Raw genomic sequence first — 15969 nt, 5'->3', positions numbered from 1 at the left:
AATGTACAAGGCTAAATGCTGACATCAGTGCAGTTGGAAAGACATAACTTACAGACTCCAGAGTCCAGATTTCAACTTGAAGAAATACGTAGCAGTACTGAGGAAGACCACAAGAGATCAGTGTAACTGCGCAGATTATAAACGCCAAACTGACAGAGAAAATGCGTATTATTGAGGTAAACTGCACACAATATGAACGATACATGCAGACAGGACGAAGTACGTGATTTGATTAAAACACAGGTTACTTATCTAAAAAAAGGTGGGCTCGTCCGGGATTTGAACCCGGGACCTCTCGCACCCAAAGCGAGAATCATACCCCTAGACCAACGAGCCGCTGCTGTGAAACAGGGAAAAAATAGGAATAAGAAGTATGTACTACGAAAATATCTAATATTTAATCGTAATTATGATCGTTATACTTGTCAAATTGTTGCTGCCACGAGTAATTCTTGACCTAAGGTTATAAGCCAGAAGAAGATTTTTTGTTGTTGAATTATTCATTTTCATTCACAGGAGAAACACATTGCTCACAGCACCTACGCGCTGAACTCGGCTCTTATGGCCAGCTATGAACATTAGTTCAGCTGGATGAGCAAGGCCATCTCGTCTAATTTGTTTTGTCAGCGAGTGGTGAGTGAACAGACGAGATCATTTAGACGAGACCGTAATCTGTGGTTGTAAAAATAAAACGCACAAAGCGAGAAGTCTCGTTTCACAATGAGATGTTTGAAAGAAAGGACACCTGATATTATAAAAAATATCTAAAATATCTATCTAGCCAGGAGTAAAAGGAGAGTGATCACAGAGTGATCACAGAGACACAAGAGGGTGTACGGTGCACCTGAAAACGAGAGTAAATTAACGCACGCGCACACACACACACACACACACACACACACACACACACACACACACACACACACACACACACACACACACACACACACACACACACACACACACACACACACACACACACACACACACACACACAGACGCAAGGTTCAATAATGCAAGATATTTCTCTCAAACAGCAGTGCACAGTGGGAGGCGGAAATATTCCTATTTGTCCAAGTTTCCTTTGGTCGATCGACTCTCAAATGGACCATGAGCTGAACAAAAGCTAACACTTTTTTAAGAGGACAAGTGAAGGGACGAGCTGTCCTGCACCGAGTTGCCCAGCCCGTAAAACTTTAAAAGACACGGTCAAATTACAGCTCATATACAAATAAACCTTTGCCTCCCTGGTTTCCAGTGTAGATAAAATAGAAAATAAAGGTTTGTATTATTATTTTAATAGATTATTATTTGTTATTTTTAAATCACACTCTTTTAATATTTATTATTTTATTGTTTTATCGTTGTTTATTATTATTATTTGCATTATTATTGTTGATGTTGTTGTTGTCAGAAAATATTAATACAGACGTACACATCCGTAGGAAGTAATGCTGGTGTAGGCCCCCTGACGCCCTCTGTCGGTCGACTCCCAGTATTACAGGTGCTGTGCTGAAGGAGAAGGTGCTGAAGGCCCCATCCTCTTCCTCAGAGCTGATAACACAAGTCTGCTTTACAACAAGTATTGTTTGAATACTAACAATGCAAGCATTCTGTGGGTAGATAAAATCAATACACAAATAACCGTCTGTAGAGCAGCCTCAGATTTTATTTGTCAATAAACATCGGAGCATCAAGACGCACATGGTTTGTCTGATTTCTGGCTGTGGGAGAGACGTATTGGTTTTCACACATTTACTGGCAGCAGTAATGACAATAGCATGAACTGTTAAATTCAGTTGTGTTTCACTTTAAGTCAGACTACAACAGCAACACACAACACGTGTACTCTCTCTCCATCCATTTGAGTGTTTCATTTGTTTGAACTTTGATAGGCTTTAATACATGGCCTCTCAAAGTGCAGATATATTTGTCCTCTCTTAGCTCTGAAGGTTATTTTTCTATTCCAGAGCCAGGCCAGTCAGTCTGCCTGTTCTGATGAAGTTCATACCTGTGAGTGAGTGGCATAAAATCATTGTGGACTATTTCTGTATTTATTGTTGTGATATTTTTGTAGGATTAATGCACATATTTATACATAATCCACCCCTGCCCCATATTTTTTATATATATATATATATATATATATATATATATATATTTGATTTCTTTTTTCTATTTCTTATAATTTCACTCATGATTGTAACATATTCTTCTCTTCTCTTGAGAACTGGAGCAACTACAAGTGACTCAGTTCCCCTTGGAGATCAATAAAGTAATTGTGATTGTAATTCTGATTTATTTAGGCTATTACAGTCAAAAACCACAACCACAGACACAGCGTAAGTCCTTGTAGTATTATCATAATAACTTTTTCTTTTGTTCTTCACACACTCATATGCCTTTTCTTCAAATGCTATGGTCAGTAATTTAAACCTCCAGAAAATGATTATAATAAAATTTGTTTCTCCAGGTCATGTGTCAGGTACTTTATGTTTCTTGTTGATTACCCTTTAAATAAAACATGCATCACAGTTCTTGTGGGACTCGTGTGTTTTCCTCCCAAATGTTGGATGAACTGGACCAGTTCTCCCTCAGTGTCATCCACAACAAACATGTGTAAGATGTTGATATTTCTGACATGTTTTATACAGCTAGAACAGCCTGGAGTAACAAATTGTGCCCAGGGCATTGGAAACACATCCTCATGTTAATTTTATGTTTGCAAGTTGGACCCAGTAAATTGGAGAAAAAAATATGACTCAAAAACCATGTTAATCATGTATGTAGAGTCCAAAGACACATGAGGGGGTTAAATCCTAACCCCTGTCCCATTAGGCTGCTGCCAGGCCAGGCCATTCAAAGAACTCGCGCTGCCTGCTCGCGCCCAGTGCATTGTGGTCCGTGCTAAGGAAGCTGCACCGGAATCTGAAGAATTTGAGGTGTCCGCCACAAGTACACACGTCTCACCCCCGGTCCGCTCCTCTGCACCCCTCTGCACACCCACCGCGGCCCCCCTGTAAGGTAACACGACATATTTCAATAATTCATCGCTCGTTCCGGCGTCGCAGTCGTGTTTTTTTTCTCCGACATTAACATCCTGTGGGAGCGGCTGCCGAGCTAGCGTCAGCTTTAGCGACCGTGGCCGAGGCGCTTTGATTTTAGCTAGCTTCATTGATATGTGTATCGCTTTTGTAAAACTAGCCAAGCACGTTTTTTAAAAAAAGGTCTAGTTTTCGTAGCAGCAGCTCAGTGTGAAAAGTAAGATCCGTGTGTTTGTGATTATTTGCGTTACATTGGCCAGTTAGCCGTTAGTAAATTTTAAACTTCCATCACTCGTCGACCGTGAGAGGCGTTATCTGCAGTTTTCCTCCCCGCTCCAGTCTCATTCACATTGCTGCGATAACCCACTTAGCTGGAATAACTTTCCGAGTCAGAAACTTGACTTTGCGCCAGTTTTCCAACCAGCTAACAAAGTAAAGCGCCTAACATTAACATGATCTGGCCACCTTGATGGGTAACAACTTCTTACTCGGTACAGTCAGCACAGGCCAGTTGTTTTTATCCCAGAGGATTAAATCATGACTAGACGTGAAAATCCTTCCGTATCACAGTCTGAATGGTGTGGCCCTGTGTGTGGTATCACTGGGTCAGGCAGTTTATTTCAGTTCAGCACAGAAATCACACTGAACAGAGGGAAACAGCTGCCACTGCAAGCCTGCAAACTCACACAGTGGAGACGCAGTGCGATGAGTAACATAAGCCATCTCTTATCTCTTAAATTATGCAGTTGTCTGTAGTTGTAATCAGGCCGTGCAGCTCACAGGAAAAGAAGAATGTCATTTTTTTCTGTGGTGAGAGACAGCTCTCTCACAAACCATTTTGAGCACAGCCCAGACTTCCTGTCTCTCACACACAGAAAGCCTTCTGCTCCGACTACTGCATACCTCCATTTTATAAAAGCTCTCTAAACCTAGTGCATTGTGGCCAAAGAAAACTATCAGTAGCATTTTCTTGAATCAGTATGTAATGAAAGTGTTTCCTTTTCAGGTTTAGACTACAGAGCAGAAAGGATGTCTCAGGCAGACAAAATGAAGGTGAGTAGCAGAGACTAGCTGGTGTCTGAACTGATGCAAAATAGTAATGTCATGTTCCTTTTTCTGTTTCTGTGATGTTTTTTTCTTCTGCAATGGTGCAGCATGATGAGGAAAAAGCAAGGCTTTGTCTGGGTAATCAGTTCTCTGTCTTGGAGTTAGGCTTTGTTTCAGGAATTAAATGGCCTTTGTTCTAAATGCAATCGCGTAGATCTTTTCTTGTTCTTGTCAAGCATGTGGTCCTGTTTGGGAGGAGGATTCATTTCCATATGATATATTTTTTTTCCTTTCCTGCATTCCTCCCAGTATTTCCTGCATGCGCTAATCAGTGCTGCACAGAAATACGACTCAGTGAATGCTGAGCCATTCAGGCAGATGCTTGGTGCTGATCGTCATCCTCATGATTCATGTTGTGTCTCGGCCCGAGTTGAAAGGCCTGAAGGCGAAATTAGAATACACACTGCTTTTTCAGGCTACTGCTTTCTCAGGCTTATCAGTCATGCTCCTCTGCTGAACGTAGAGCAGAGGGAGGCACTTCTACATCTTACAAAACACCATGATCAAGTACTAACTAACTAATCGGCAAAATATACTTTTGATTTGAATTAGGCATCGCCGTGCTTTGTGTGTGTCACATGCACTATTAAACAATATCCTATCTGCATGCCAGTAGCCCAATCTGAACACTGTTCTCCATATGTGTGGTAAAGGGTCATAAACACTGGAATGAGGGCTGGAAGGGTCTTTGCAAATAGACATTAGATTAAGTCATTGTTGCCCCTGCTAAACATATGAGCTGTTAGTGAACAGATGTCGCCTCAGAGGTTTCTGCCCCAGCAGTAATAGCTGGTTGTCATGTTTCTGCAGTTATGGAAAGTTAAGTAACCAAAACATTTTTCCACTCAAAGCATGGCTGAAGTTAGCTTTACCATGTGAAAAGAAGAAGTTTCAGTGTTTTTTTTTTAATATGCTAAGAAGCTTTTTCTAATTTGGTTTTCCACTGTCCTCTTTGACTGTCCTTTTTTTTTTTTTTTTTCCAGGGTCAGTTCAACAACCCTGAGACCCCAGGCTATGTTGGATTTGCCAACCTGCCCAATCAGGTTCATCGCAAGTCAGTGAAGAAGGGTTTTGAGTTCACCCTCATGGTTGTTGGTGAGTGTGTTGTCGCTGTTTTCCAGACATTTCCTCATACTTCATCCCTTCTCTCTTCATCATTATGGGGTTTTGATTATGCTGAACTTGAAATGAGCATAATTCTCAATGATAACACGGTTCAGGCACCCTCTTAGACTGTAAACGCTTTAGGAATGTGACAGCTAGAATAAACAGGAACATGAGAGGAATGCATTTTGCTTTTTTGTTTCTTGGCTTTGAGTGCAAAGAGAGTAACTTATTTGAGTGTTGAAGAGGAAATGACAGCTTTTTCTCTGTGTATGCTGTCCTAGATGTGTGAAGACATGAGTATTAAGACTCTTTGAGGTCCATGACTAGCTTGTTAGATGTTTTCAGGTTTATAAATAGCTTATTTGTCATAATCCTTGCAATAGATTCATGGTTGTGTTTTGGCTATCTTCCTATACAGTGATCATTTGCTTCCTAATTGCCCTGATGACTTGCCCATAATATTTGTGCAATACATTGTCCTCTGTACAAAACTACTGTAACTTCATTTGTTCATATGCTGAAGAAAGTCAGTAAGAAAGTTGTTTTCTTTAGGCTTATGTGCATCAGTGTATAAGTCTGTCTTAGTGTGCATGAAGGCTTTTTGATCAGTAGGATACCACATCACATTTAGTTTACTTGTTCAGCTAGAGGCATCGGCAGTAAAGTGTGGATGTGAGTTTTCTGATTGTGTGAAAGCGCCCCTCTCTCTATCCTCTCTCTCACACACATACCACTCCTGCCTCCCTTTATGGGGGGAGGGCCCAAGCCCTGTACACTGCTCATCCCTTTGCTTTAAAATAAACCAGAGAGGAATGTAGCCTGTGGGCCTCGGGGGATTGATTCACAGTGGACATAGCTTGCCTCTCCCACTGCTGTAGCAATACTTAAGGAGTGTTTGTTTAACCAAAGTGACCAAAGTTCTTAGATGAGTGTTTTCTTTACATTTATTTAGCTTTGGTTGCCCCTGCAGTCAGCTAAGACTCATCATCTAGCCTTGCTCAGCCCAGCAAAAAACTACTCATTGCAAGTACTGCATAATTGTTCATGTAACATGAAATGAATATTGAATTGAGACTGATTTTAAAGGTCTCAACAGCCTTACTGCAACACCTTATCAAACTGAACCTGGGATGGGCCCACAAGGAAACCTTAGTGTCTGTAAAATTATCATCACCACCAACATAGACAAAAAACATAAAACATCTGCAGGAAACACCTATATACACAAGTCCTTTGGGTCCCAAGGCAGTGTCTGAAATTAACATTTTGGCTCACATGTCCAAGGCTGGGGAACTGGAAAATTATATCTATCAAAAATAACCTTCACTTGCAAATTAATGTTCATTTTTTCATAGAAATATGTCCTCATACCCATTTTGAAATAGCTACTGTGACTAGATGTGAAGTTGTAATTTAGAACTGTTCAGTCACTCATACAATGGATATTTTTTGTCCTAATCATCTTTTCATGTGTAGCAAGTAGGTTCGTATCTGCCATATGTTGTGACATAGGAGTAACGTTTTCATCAGGCTAGGAAAGTTTGTATACGGTTACATTGTTTTGCAGAGTAACAGGCAGCCTGTCAGCAGCCAGCAGGTGTTGATTTTAGACCCTGAACGTTGACCAATCAGGGTTCTTCCAGTGATTGTGTGACAAGGTGGTGCTTGAATCCACTGAGGAGGTGAAATGGTGCCAGTGGTAAAAAAGAAACTAGACCCCAACTCCAAATCTGTGTGAAGCCTGACCTCTGATGGTGAAAAGTAGACTGTCTGGTCTTTGATGTCACCACCCATCGAGCACGACCCACAGTGATGTCACCTCCCACCGATAAATAGGCACCCTACTTTATTTAGATATCACGATATTTTGATCAAATACCTGGATATCCATATTGTGATGATTCTGTGGGGATGACTATTGGTGTTTTCACAAAATATTTACTCAATACGATTTTTAATAAATAATCATCAGTAATACCTTATATAATAAGTGGGTAAATTTAAATATAAGAACAGCTGGAACAGTTGGGCAAGTTCAGAAAATTACATCACCTTACTGTAACGCAAAAAAGACAACATTTATACCCTACCACGATATTACAATAACCAAATCCCAAATGATATCTAATCTCATATCACAATATCAATTATAATATCAATAGATTACCCAGCCCAAGTGGTCAGGCATCACATACATTTGGGTTTGGGGTTTAGTTACTCTTTAGGGTAAGCTTTTGTACTATAAATTGTTCAAATAGAAATGCAGCTGCAATGTAGGCAATGTAACAAAATAGCCACAGTTCTCCAATAATTTATTGTAGCTCCAGTGTTTGTAGTGTGAGAATTTCTTAATACTGTTAGGGAAACTGATTTTGCTTGCCTCCATCTCAGAGGTCAGAGGTCAGGATCAGCTACAGAAGAGCCCTCCTGGAGCTGGTGGAGGTTCAGTGCCTCGCTCAAGGACATTTGAGCAGATGGTAGCCAACATGGTGCTGCAACCCGGCTGTTCTTGTTGAGGCACGGCGTCTCTAAGTACTAGCCTACCCTGACACCTAAACAAGCAGTTTAACAGTGACAGTAATTTAGCCTTGAAGTCAAATAGATTTATGCAGTGTATAATTTCCACTGTATAATTTTGAGATTCCTATGCAAAGATGAAGTCAAACTAGCAGAGCATATTCAGCATCTTGGTTCCTGGTGTTAATCCCTGCTGGTTAATTAAATTAATTAAATACGCCAGAAGTCTTTCTCTTAACTTTTAGGACCTTAGTGCTGTTAGCTGATCATTAACACTCACCAGCACTTACTCCTCAGATGCCCGGTTTACCTATTTAACTACCTCAGATAGCTTTGGGAAACACTAATGCACAAACCAGATTTAGAGTCATGCTGATGCATTTTTCCATGTTGCGTGAGGCCTAATTATGTTTCCTGCTGGACGCTGCTGATATACTGTCCTGTCTGTGGCCTAAATCAGAGACTGTCCTTTTTAGAGACAAAGATAAAACTCTACAGTGAATTATCTCTTTGTGTTTCTGTTTTTTTTGTTTTAGGTTTAGAAAAAACATCAGTCTGTTACAGAAATACTTAGTGACTGTAATGTTTACTCATTTTCTCACTTTGGCTTGTACTTGAGTATTTTAGAAGTCAAAGCTTGTTTCGGTCTTTTTTTTTTTTTTTTATACTGCTGATGTTGGTTGCATGATGTTAATTTTATTGTCTCTGTTGTCAATAGGTGAGTCTGGACTTGGAAAATCCACTCTGATCAACAGCCTCTTCCTCACTGACCTCTACCCTGAGAGAGTCATCCCTGGAGCTGCAGGTAAAACTACGACACACACACACACACACACACACACACGCAGACTTGTTCAAACCCTGGCCCTGTTTCCTGGAGTTTGTAATGTATTAATCCTTTGTGTAAAGCATTTTTACACACTTATCTGTGTGTTCTTGTCCTTAAGAACCACTGACCTAATCAGTCAACAACATTTTTCACTAACTTTTCTTCCTTGTTGATTTTTATTTGCTCTTTTCCTCTTCTCCTAACAGAGAAGATAGAGCGGACTGTTCAGATTGAGGCATCTACGGTGGAAATTGAGGAGCGGGGAGTGAAGCTCCGCCTTACTGTGGTTGACACACCAGGATATGGAGACGCCATCAACAGCCAGGACTGGTATGAAATCCTTTTAGGGAATTTGGTGATGAGATACTTTAACCAGAACAGAATTTACATAATGTTATCCTGTCACTATGGAGTAATAGCCCACTAATCTTGAACAGTTTAGTTTTTATTTGTCAAGAAGAACATGAACAAGTCTGTCCCAAAACTCATGGTCACGTTCACAAATTTTGGTTGAAATGTAAGTGAAATTTAAGGACTAGTTTTCCTTTATTAGTTCTGGTAATAATTTACTTGATTTGTCTGCTCTGTCCTCCAGTTTCAGCACCATTATCAGCTACATCGACGATCAGTTTGAGCGCTACCTCCATGATGAGAGTGGTCTAAATCGTAGACACATCGTCGACAACAGAGTTCACTGCTGCTTCTATTTTATTTCCCCGCTGGGTCATGGGTGAGTCCTGAGACAGATACTTGCACACATACATTTCAGTCAATAAACATTGCAGTCACATTCCCTTGTGTTTATCATTAAATGCAGTTTGACACTCAGCTACTCACAAATTCTCCCTTTTGCCCTTTGTCTCTTTTCACTGCCCATCTGCCTGTTTGTTTCCTGTCCCCTGCAGCCTGAAGCCCCTGGACGTCCAGTTCATGAAGGCCATCCACAATAAGGTCAACGTGGTCCCTGTCATCGCCAAGGCTGACACACTCACCCTCAGGGAGAGGGAGAGGCTCAAGCGCAGGGTGAGCAGGACAACAGGGCAGACCATTACTCATCATCTTTTCCAATTACCACAATAAACAGTGGCTGTTAATGTGTTGATTCATCACTGCTGTAGCTGTTCAGTGCATCACAATATGTATTTTAAATACCGGGCCGTGTCAAAGTGTTGTATTGAAAGTGAGAGACCAAGACATATGAACCTTAATGAGACATAGTGGCAAGGGAGCTTATGAGAAAAAAATGTGTTCATTAACAGAAGTGTTGTGTCAGTAGAGGTCATTAAACCAAAGAGCTTTTCTCTCGCCAAGCAAATCAGTAAACCACACAGAAGTGGTTGTAATTCATCTATGTGTTATTTTCTTATTGGGAAGATTCTGGATGAGATTGATGAACATGGTATCAAGATCTACCACCTTCCTGATGCTGAATCAGATGAAGATGAAGACTTCAAAGAGCAGACCAGGATCCTAAAGGTAAACACCGCCATCTTGTAAAAGCTTTTCACCCTCACTCAGTTCCCTCTGGATAAATTAAGACATGCTGATGTTTTCATCTGGAATCAGAAATTTCATCAGGGTTAATAGAGGTCAGTTTGGTTTGTCCTCTCACCTTGTACCCTCCTGCTCTCCTCCAGGCTAGCATCCCGTTTGCAGTGGTAGGATCCAACCAGCAGATTGAGGCAAAGGGGAAGAAGGTGAGGGGTCGCCTGTACCCCTGGGGAGTGGTGGAGGTTGAAAACCCGGAGCACAACGACTTCCTGAAGCTGCGCACCATGCTGATGTGAGTGGTAATCCAGAGCACAGAAACTCGGCTCTGTGTTTATTCATGCCAAGTGTTAGGAGTAAAGGAAACATAAGACCTAAAGGGACAGTTCATCCAAGTTACAACATAAAAGCTATTTTGTATTTCACAGACATTCACAGCTCATTGGTAACATAATACATAATTGTTTTTCATTGCAACATTTATGTGACGGTCAGTTTAAAAACTTTTTGTCATATGCCCTTGAATTCCAGTCAGTCTGTTTTACCCATTCTTTTGCGAAATACTACCCACTCAATTTAGACTCCAGTCCCTGAGGTGACAGTTCCTCAGAAGCAGCTATACATGCATTGCTGTTGTGATCTTTCAGCTATGGATATTTAAAAACAAGCAAACATTGATCCCATTTGTGGCAAAGTTTTACATTGCAACAGTTCATTTTTGCATCCTTTTCAAAACCTCCTGAGCACTGTATCGGACTGATAAAATGCTGTCGTCTATCATGAGTTTAAAAGTGTTATTTGCCTCTGTCGACACGATTACCTCAGCTTTGGGAAATGAGCAGAATTCACTTGTTAGCTTGCTAATGTGCTCGACTTCAGCAACAACTTGTTTGTGACGTTTTTGTGTGCTAACAGAGCTGTGTCTGGTCCTGAGAGGGGGCATGAAGTCAACAGAGATCCTTCTTGTAGCAGTTGTAGGAATTGTAGTACTTATAATTTGAAACAAGACTAGGAAAATAAAAATACCATAACACAGTTGGCACTTACAGTTTGAAGCAGTGATTACGTTTGTGTAAGGAACTGCATTAGATGGATGTTGCTGCTCTGTATCGCCTTTCTTTTGAGAGAGAGATTAAATATTTAGCTACACTTCAGGGCAGTTTTAGGTAATTTTCTCCGCAGGAAGCACTTGATAAATGGCATGCCGCACATTTACTAATGTATGGCATGGTTTATGCAATTCAAAGCAATACCTAATGTTTATACCTCTGTTTGCGTGACTTTTTATACAGCAACTTTATCATCTATTGATTTATTGACACCACCGCCTACAGATGCCAGTTCATCTGTCAAGCACTGATTGATTGTTGCTTTCTTTAAACTCTGTAGTATTATTATTGATTGATTGATGACTTTTCCACAACCCCTCAGAACCCACATGCAGGACCTGCAGGAAGTGACCCAGGACCTGCACTACGAGAACTTCCGCTCGGAGCGCCTCAAACGGGGCGGCAGGTTGTCCTCCCATGGTTACGTTCTGCCTCTCTCTCCTGCGTACGTACCTGTCTGTCAGCTTGCCCTTCTTCACCTCCCCCACCTCAAACAGCTTAGTGTTATGACCTGCCATCGTGTACAGTAGTTTTACAAGTACACCAAAACATTATAGCCATACACACATACACACACAGAGTCACAGTTGTAGAGTAACCGAGCTAGAGTCACAAGCTGCGTGTTTGCAGAAGCCAAGTGACGCCAGTGTTTAAAAATAAATACATAAATAAATAAATAAAATAATTCCACTGTCGATATTGTACTACATTTATGAAGGGGAATAATCCAGCTATGCTGAAAATGTAACAGAAAATTACTTGTATACTCTTTTTGTATTCATATAATGTTATTGAGCTAGCTAATGTTACAGTTGCACAATAGCTCAAACTGCTCAGTTTACATGTTTCCTATACAACAGCTGTAGTGAGTTGGAACTGAATGTGATACTGTGGGCTGTAGCGGGTTGTGGATTAGCATGGTTAGTCTGTAGGTGACAGCATGTGTAGTTTGAGTAACTTTAGATACTGTAAGTGGGATTATCATGTATGTCATTTAACCTAGTAGTGTGGGTGTATCATCATTTAACCTTCAATGTAGACCAAAACAGACTCTTTTAGACTTTTCGTCTAAAGCCAGCCCAGGATAAGGGAGTGGTTTCACTGTCTCCACATTGCATCGCCATCTGTCCAGTGATGGCGGTCTGGCCTTGATTTGTCTAATCCCATGAGTGGCCTGTTGGAGGTACCGTTATTTCTATTGGGGGAGGTACCACTGTTCCCCTGACCCTTGCACTTGCCGCTTCTCTTTTGAATCTTGCCTCTCTAGCTTGCCTTTTCCACCTCTTTGTAGTTGTTTGTCGTAGATGGCCCACTTTTCTCCCATGACGTTCATATCTTCTTTCAAAGAAGAATTTCACTAACCCACTGACTCCCTTCTCACTTCCCATATGTTGCTTTTGTCTGCTTGATCCTAATTGAAGTGGCACCACATGCACACATACATGCACACTGTATGCATGGTGGAGTCCTCACTCTGCCCCTCTCCTCCTCTGATTCTGCCATCAAACTGCTTTATTAATCATAGTCAATGTTGTTTTACACTGTATGAAACCTGACTTCACCTTAAATTTATGATTGATAATATCTGATTAATGATCATTAATATATGATCATATAAGGCTATTTTTGTCATTATTAACTTTAGCTGTGTCGTTATTACAGGAAGGGACCAGAGCCGGAGGAAATGGACAAGGACATGATCTTGCAGGAGAAGGAGGCTGAGGTGGGATACTTGGCAGACATTATTTTTTGTTGTAGGAGGAATTACTTTCCCTTAGATGCACATATTCTTCATTTTAGGGATACATGATATTTGATTTTTTGCAGATGCAATTTGCTAATACTTTCCAACTCTTGACCAATTGTCAGTGCCGATACTGCATATGCATAGTTTTTTTTCCACTTAATCGCATAGAACATCAAGTCTCTCCTGTCGTGGAGTTAACATATCATTATGCCCACTTTTATTGTGAAGGCCCACTGGCAGATGCAGACACAAAATACAGTGCTTTTCAAAATGTACACATTCAAAGGGAAAAATAAGAAAACTACTTTAGCTTATGTTATGAACAACATGCCATATTTGTTCTTATCTAACATTTTCTTTGGAAAATGTTAAAAAGGTAAGATTCCTCCTACTTAACAAAGCTTGGATGATGCTCTCTCTGAGACAGTAATGACAGCCGCTACAACCAGGGCAAATTTCATCCATTTCACAAATGGGCATTATTGGCAGAAATTCTCATTTCAGGCTGATACCAATGACGTGCCAGTGCAACGTGCATCCCTATTTCATTTGTGCTGTTCAGCATTTTAAAACTCTCTTATACACAAACTGTCTTATTGGTTACAATTTCAAAATCATGTACATGTAAACATTTAAAAAGCATTTTTCCACTTTTCCCTTTTTAATATGTACATGTTGTATATATTGTACTGGTTAAAAAAAACTCATAGTTTCATAGTTGGTTTATATTCAAACCATGAAAATGGCAACGTTGGCTTCTAGTCGATGATTGGTATGTTGGACACCGTTAATAATGATAGCGCTGTTAGCCAGAAAAATCTTGGCTGTGTCATAGCTCAAATTAGTGTTTTTGATTTGTTTGTTTTTGTTTTTGTTGGTTGTTCAACTTGTTTTTCTCTTGTCTCCTCCGTAAAGTTGAGACGAATGCAGGAGATGATTGCCAAGATGCAGGCCCAGATGCAGAAGCAGGGCGATGGAGAGGGAGACGGACCACACGCGTGAAACCCCTATGATGTGAGCAGGACCTACACACACACACACACACCCCACTCACACACAGAGCACGCTGCAATAATACACTATATTTTCTCCTCAACAACAATATAACTAACTTCCTGTTTTTGCTGCATCAGTACACACAAGATGTTTAACGCTGGCCTTTTCTGACTTTTCTGAGGTCTGACTTGATTTTTAATAACGTTTTTACACTCGTGTGGCTGAAATTCTGAGCCCCAAGATCATGTGTGACCAAAATCCTAAGATGTGAATGGTAATGTGTCGTATTTTTTTTTATTCTCTCTGTTGTTCTAGTTGTTTGAGCCACGGCTTGAGTTGGACCAGAGAAGGAGAGAGAGAGAGTGAGGGATGACGCCTGAAAAGAAGTATAAGTCAGAGAAAGATGCTGGTCGTTGACTCATATTGCTTGCCACTATCTTAGTTTAACTTTATTTCAGTCCTACATGGGATTTGGAGCTCTTTTTTACATATATATATATATATATGCAAAACAGTGTTATGTTTATATATTTACACACAGTTCTCTTTATAAAATTCCTTTTTATTTCTGTTTTGTTTCATTTTGTTGAACTATTGCCAGTTACACAAATGAAGTAACATGACCCATCTTTAAACATTGGGCCATATTTTCTTAAATACATAGCCACTGGGATGTTGTTTTTATTCCTTATGTTTTTTTTTTCTTCCTTTTTTGCTATTGAGAAAGCCAAAGTTTTGCTGCTGCTCCTCAGTGCTGTTGCTGAAGGTGGTTCCTTTTGGTCCCAAAACCCGACTCACGTCATATGCGAACTGTGGGAGAGCGCTCAAATGGGAGACAACTACTGTACTGTGAAAAGTTAGCAGCTCTTGTTTTTTCAAGAGCAAAAATGGTTAATACCCTTATCATTAGTTATGCCAATGTTTGAAACTTCTATTTTGTCAAAAGGTAACATTTCTTTTAGTTAAGCTCCTCTAGAAAGAGGTTAAAAAAAAAAAAACATTTATGAGGGTCTGTCCTCTTCAGTGTTACTCCTGTTACCTGCATGCAGCTCCTGGCCGTGTCTGAAAGGGTAATGTGTGGTTAGAACAAAATTCCAGGTGAATTTTCTCAAGTGCTGTCTTGGGATCAGCTCTCCCTTTTCCTTTCCTAATTGCCAGATCAGTCCACTTCTTTTGGGCTCCCCTCAGTTTCATGACTAATATACACTGTGACCCTTGACTTCCTACAGTCTTCCTGTAGACCCGACACAATGAAGGACAAACTGGGGTGTTTTTTGACTGTAACGTGCCTCTGTGGTGCTTTTAATCAGCTTGGCTTTTTCTGCTCCCCGCGTCGCCCCTACATTGTCAAGTGCATCAGTGCTGTGTGAGCGTCCTAACACGTATGTTGAAATCAAATGTGATAGATTATATAAATATAAAACATATGACAAGCAGACATATTCCTCCCCAGTTTTGTGAAGCCACATGAAGCATAGCCTAGTTCTAGGATGGTGTTGCCAGGCAACACCAGCTTTTTTTTTTTTTTTTTTTCCTCTTGGACGTTCTGTCCCAGACTCCTGCTTCCATGTTTCAGTGACGTAACTCTCATGCAAGGCTCTGTGCAAAACATTTTGACAATTACAAACTTTTTTTTGCCTCCCAACTGCTGAATACTTTGTGGTTGCCATGACTACAAAGGAGGTCAAAGGTGATCCAATGGGGTCAATGTAGCCTGTATCTCCCTCACCAGCCAAAACCCGAGTTCTTAACATTCCACTTTGTGCGGTTTTATCCAATAATAAAGTACCAATATAAAGTTCTTGATGCGCATCTTGTAATAAAATTTTGTATGAAACCTGCAATCTTGTGTGACTGTGCCTTTTTAATGTCTCAAGTGTTTTTTGGGGTTAAAAGATCATCTTCCTCAACATTACCACTAATCCACTCAAATATGGACATCTTTAACACCAACATATACACAGACACTTCTAGTTATGCTCTGCCATTTATTAGACAGATGTCAGTCTGGCAGAAAGGAGTCCT

At 40.4% G+C, this 15969-nt stretch overlaps 1 protein-coding gene and 1 non-coding gene across 4 annotated transcripts; one reads left to right on the top strand and one right to left on the bottom strand.

The window, feature by feature from the left end:
• Positions 1–264: 264 nt before the first annotated feature.
• Positions 265–336, bottom strand: trnap-ugg (transfer RNA proline (anticodon UGG)). The gene has a single exon. It is a non-coding gene; the product is annotated as a tRNA-Pro (tRNA).
• A 2536-nt stretch (positions 337–2872) lies between these two features.
• Positions 2873–15788, top strand: septin2 (septin 2). Of its 3 annotated transcripts, none has more exons than XM_030073574.1 (13): positions 2873–3024; positions 4051–4097; positions 5135–5246; positions 8494–8580; positions 8811–8934; positions 9200–9334; positions 9510–9627; positions 9979–10080; positions 10242–10387; positions 11524–11646; positions 12864–12924; positions 13864–13962; positions 14260–15788. In XM_030073574.1, exons 2-12 carry the CDS (start codon positions 4074–4076, stop codon positions 13948–13950), a joined length of 1119 nt encoding a protein of 372 aa, XP_029929434.1. In that variant the 5' UTR covers positions 2873–3024; positions 4051–4073; the 3' UTR covers positions 13951–13962; positions 14260–15788. The 3 variants fall into 3 exon arrangements, with proteins under 3 accessions (XP_029929434.1, XP_029929436.1, XP_029929435.1); XM_030073576.1 differs by having other exon boundaries at positions 2874–3024; positions 11524–11607; XM_030073575.1 differs by lacking the exon at positions 2873–3024 and adding an exon at positions 3183–3261.
• Positions 15789–15969: the final 181 nt, after the last annotated feature.

The sequence above is a fragment of the Myripristis murdjan genome, chromosome 17 (genome assembly GCF_902150065.1).
Source record: "Myripristis murdjan chromosome 17, fMyrMur1.1, whole genome shotgun sequence".
In the NCBI taxonomy this organism is placed as follows: Eukaryota; Metazoa; Chordata; class Actinopteri; order Holocentriformes; family Holocentridae; genus Myripristis; species Myripristis murdjan.
Note: the sequence above shows the minus strand (reverse complement) of the source record. Positions and strands in the feature narration are given on the sequence as shown.

What these genes read in the sequence shown, in the direction of transcription:
- septin2 (XM_030073574.1), top strand. Translation starts at nt 4,074, where the DNA reads ATGTCTCAGGCAGACAAAATGAAG. An exon ending in CTCAGGCAGACAAAATGAAG is followed by an intron (nt 4,098 to 5,134) that starts GTGAGTAGCAGA and finishes TTTTTTTTCCAG; the next exon opens with GGTCAGTTCAACAACCCTGA. An exon ending in GCCATCAACAGCCAGGACTG is followed by an intron (nt 8,935 to 9,199) that starts GTATGAAATCCT and finishes TCTGTCCTCCAG; the next exon opens with TTTCAGCACCATTATCAGCT.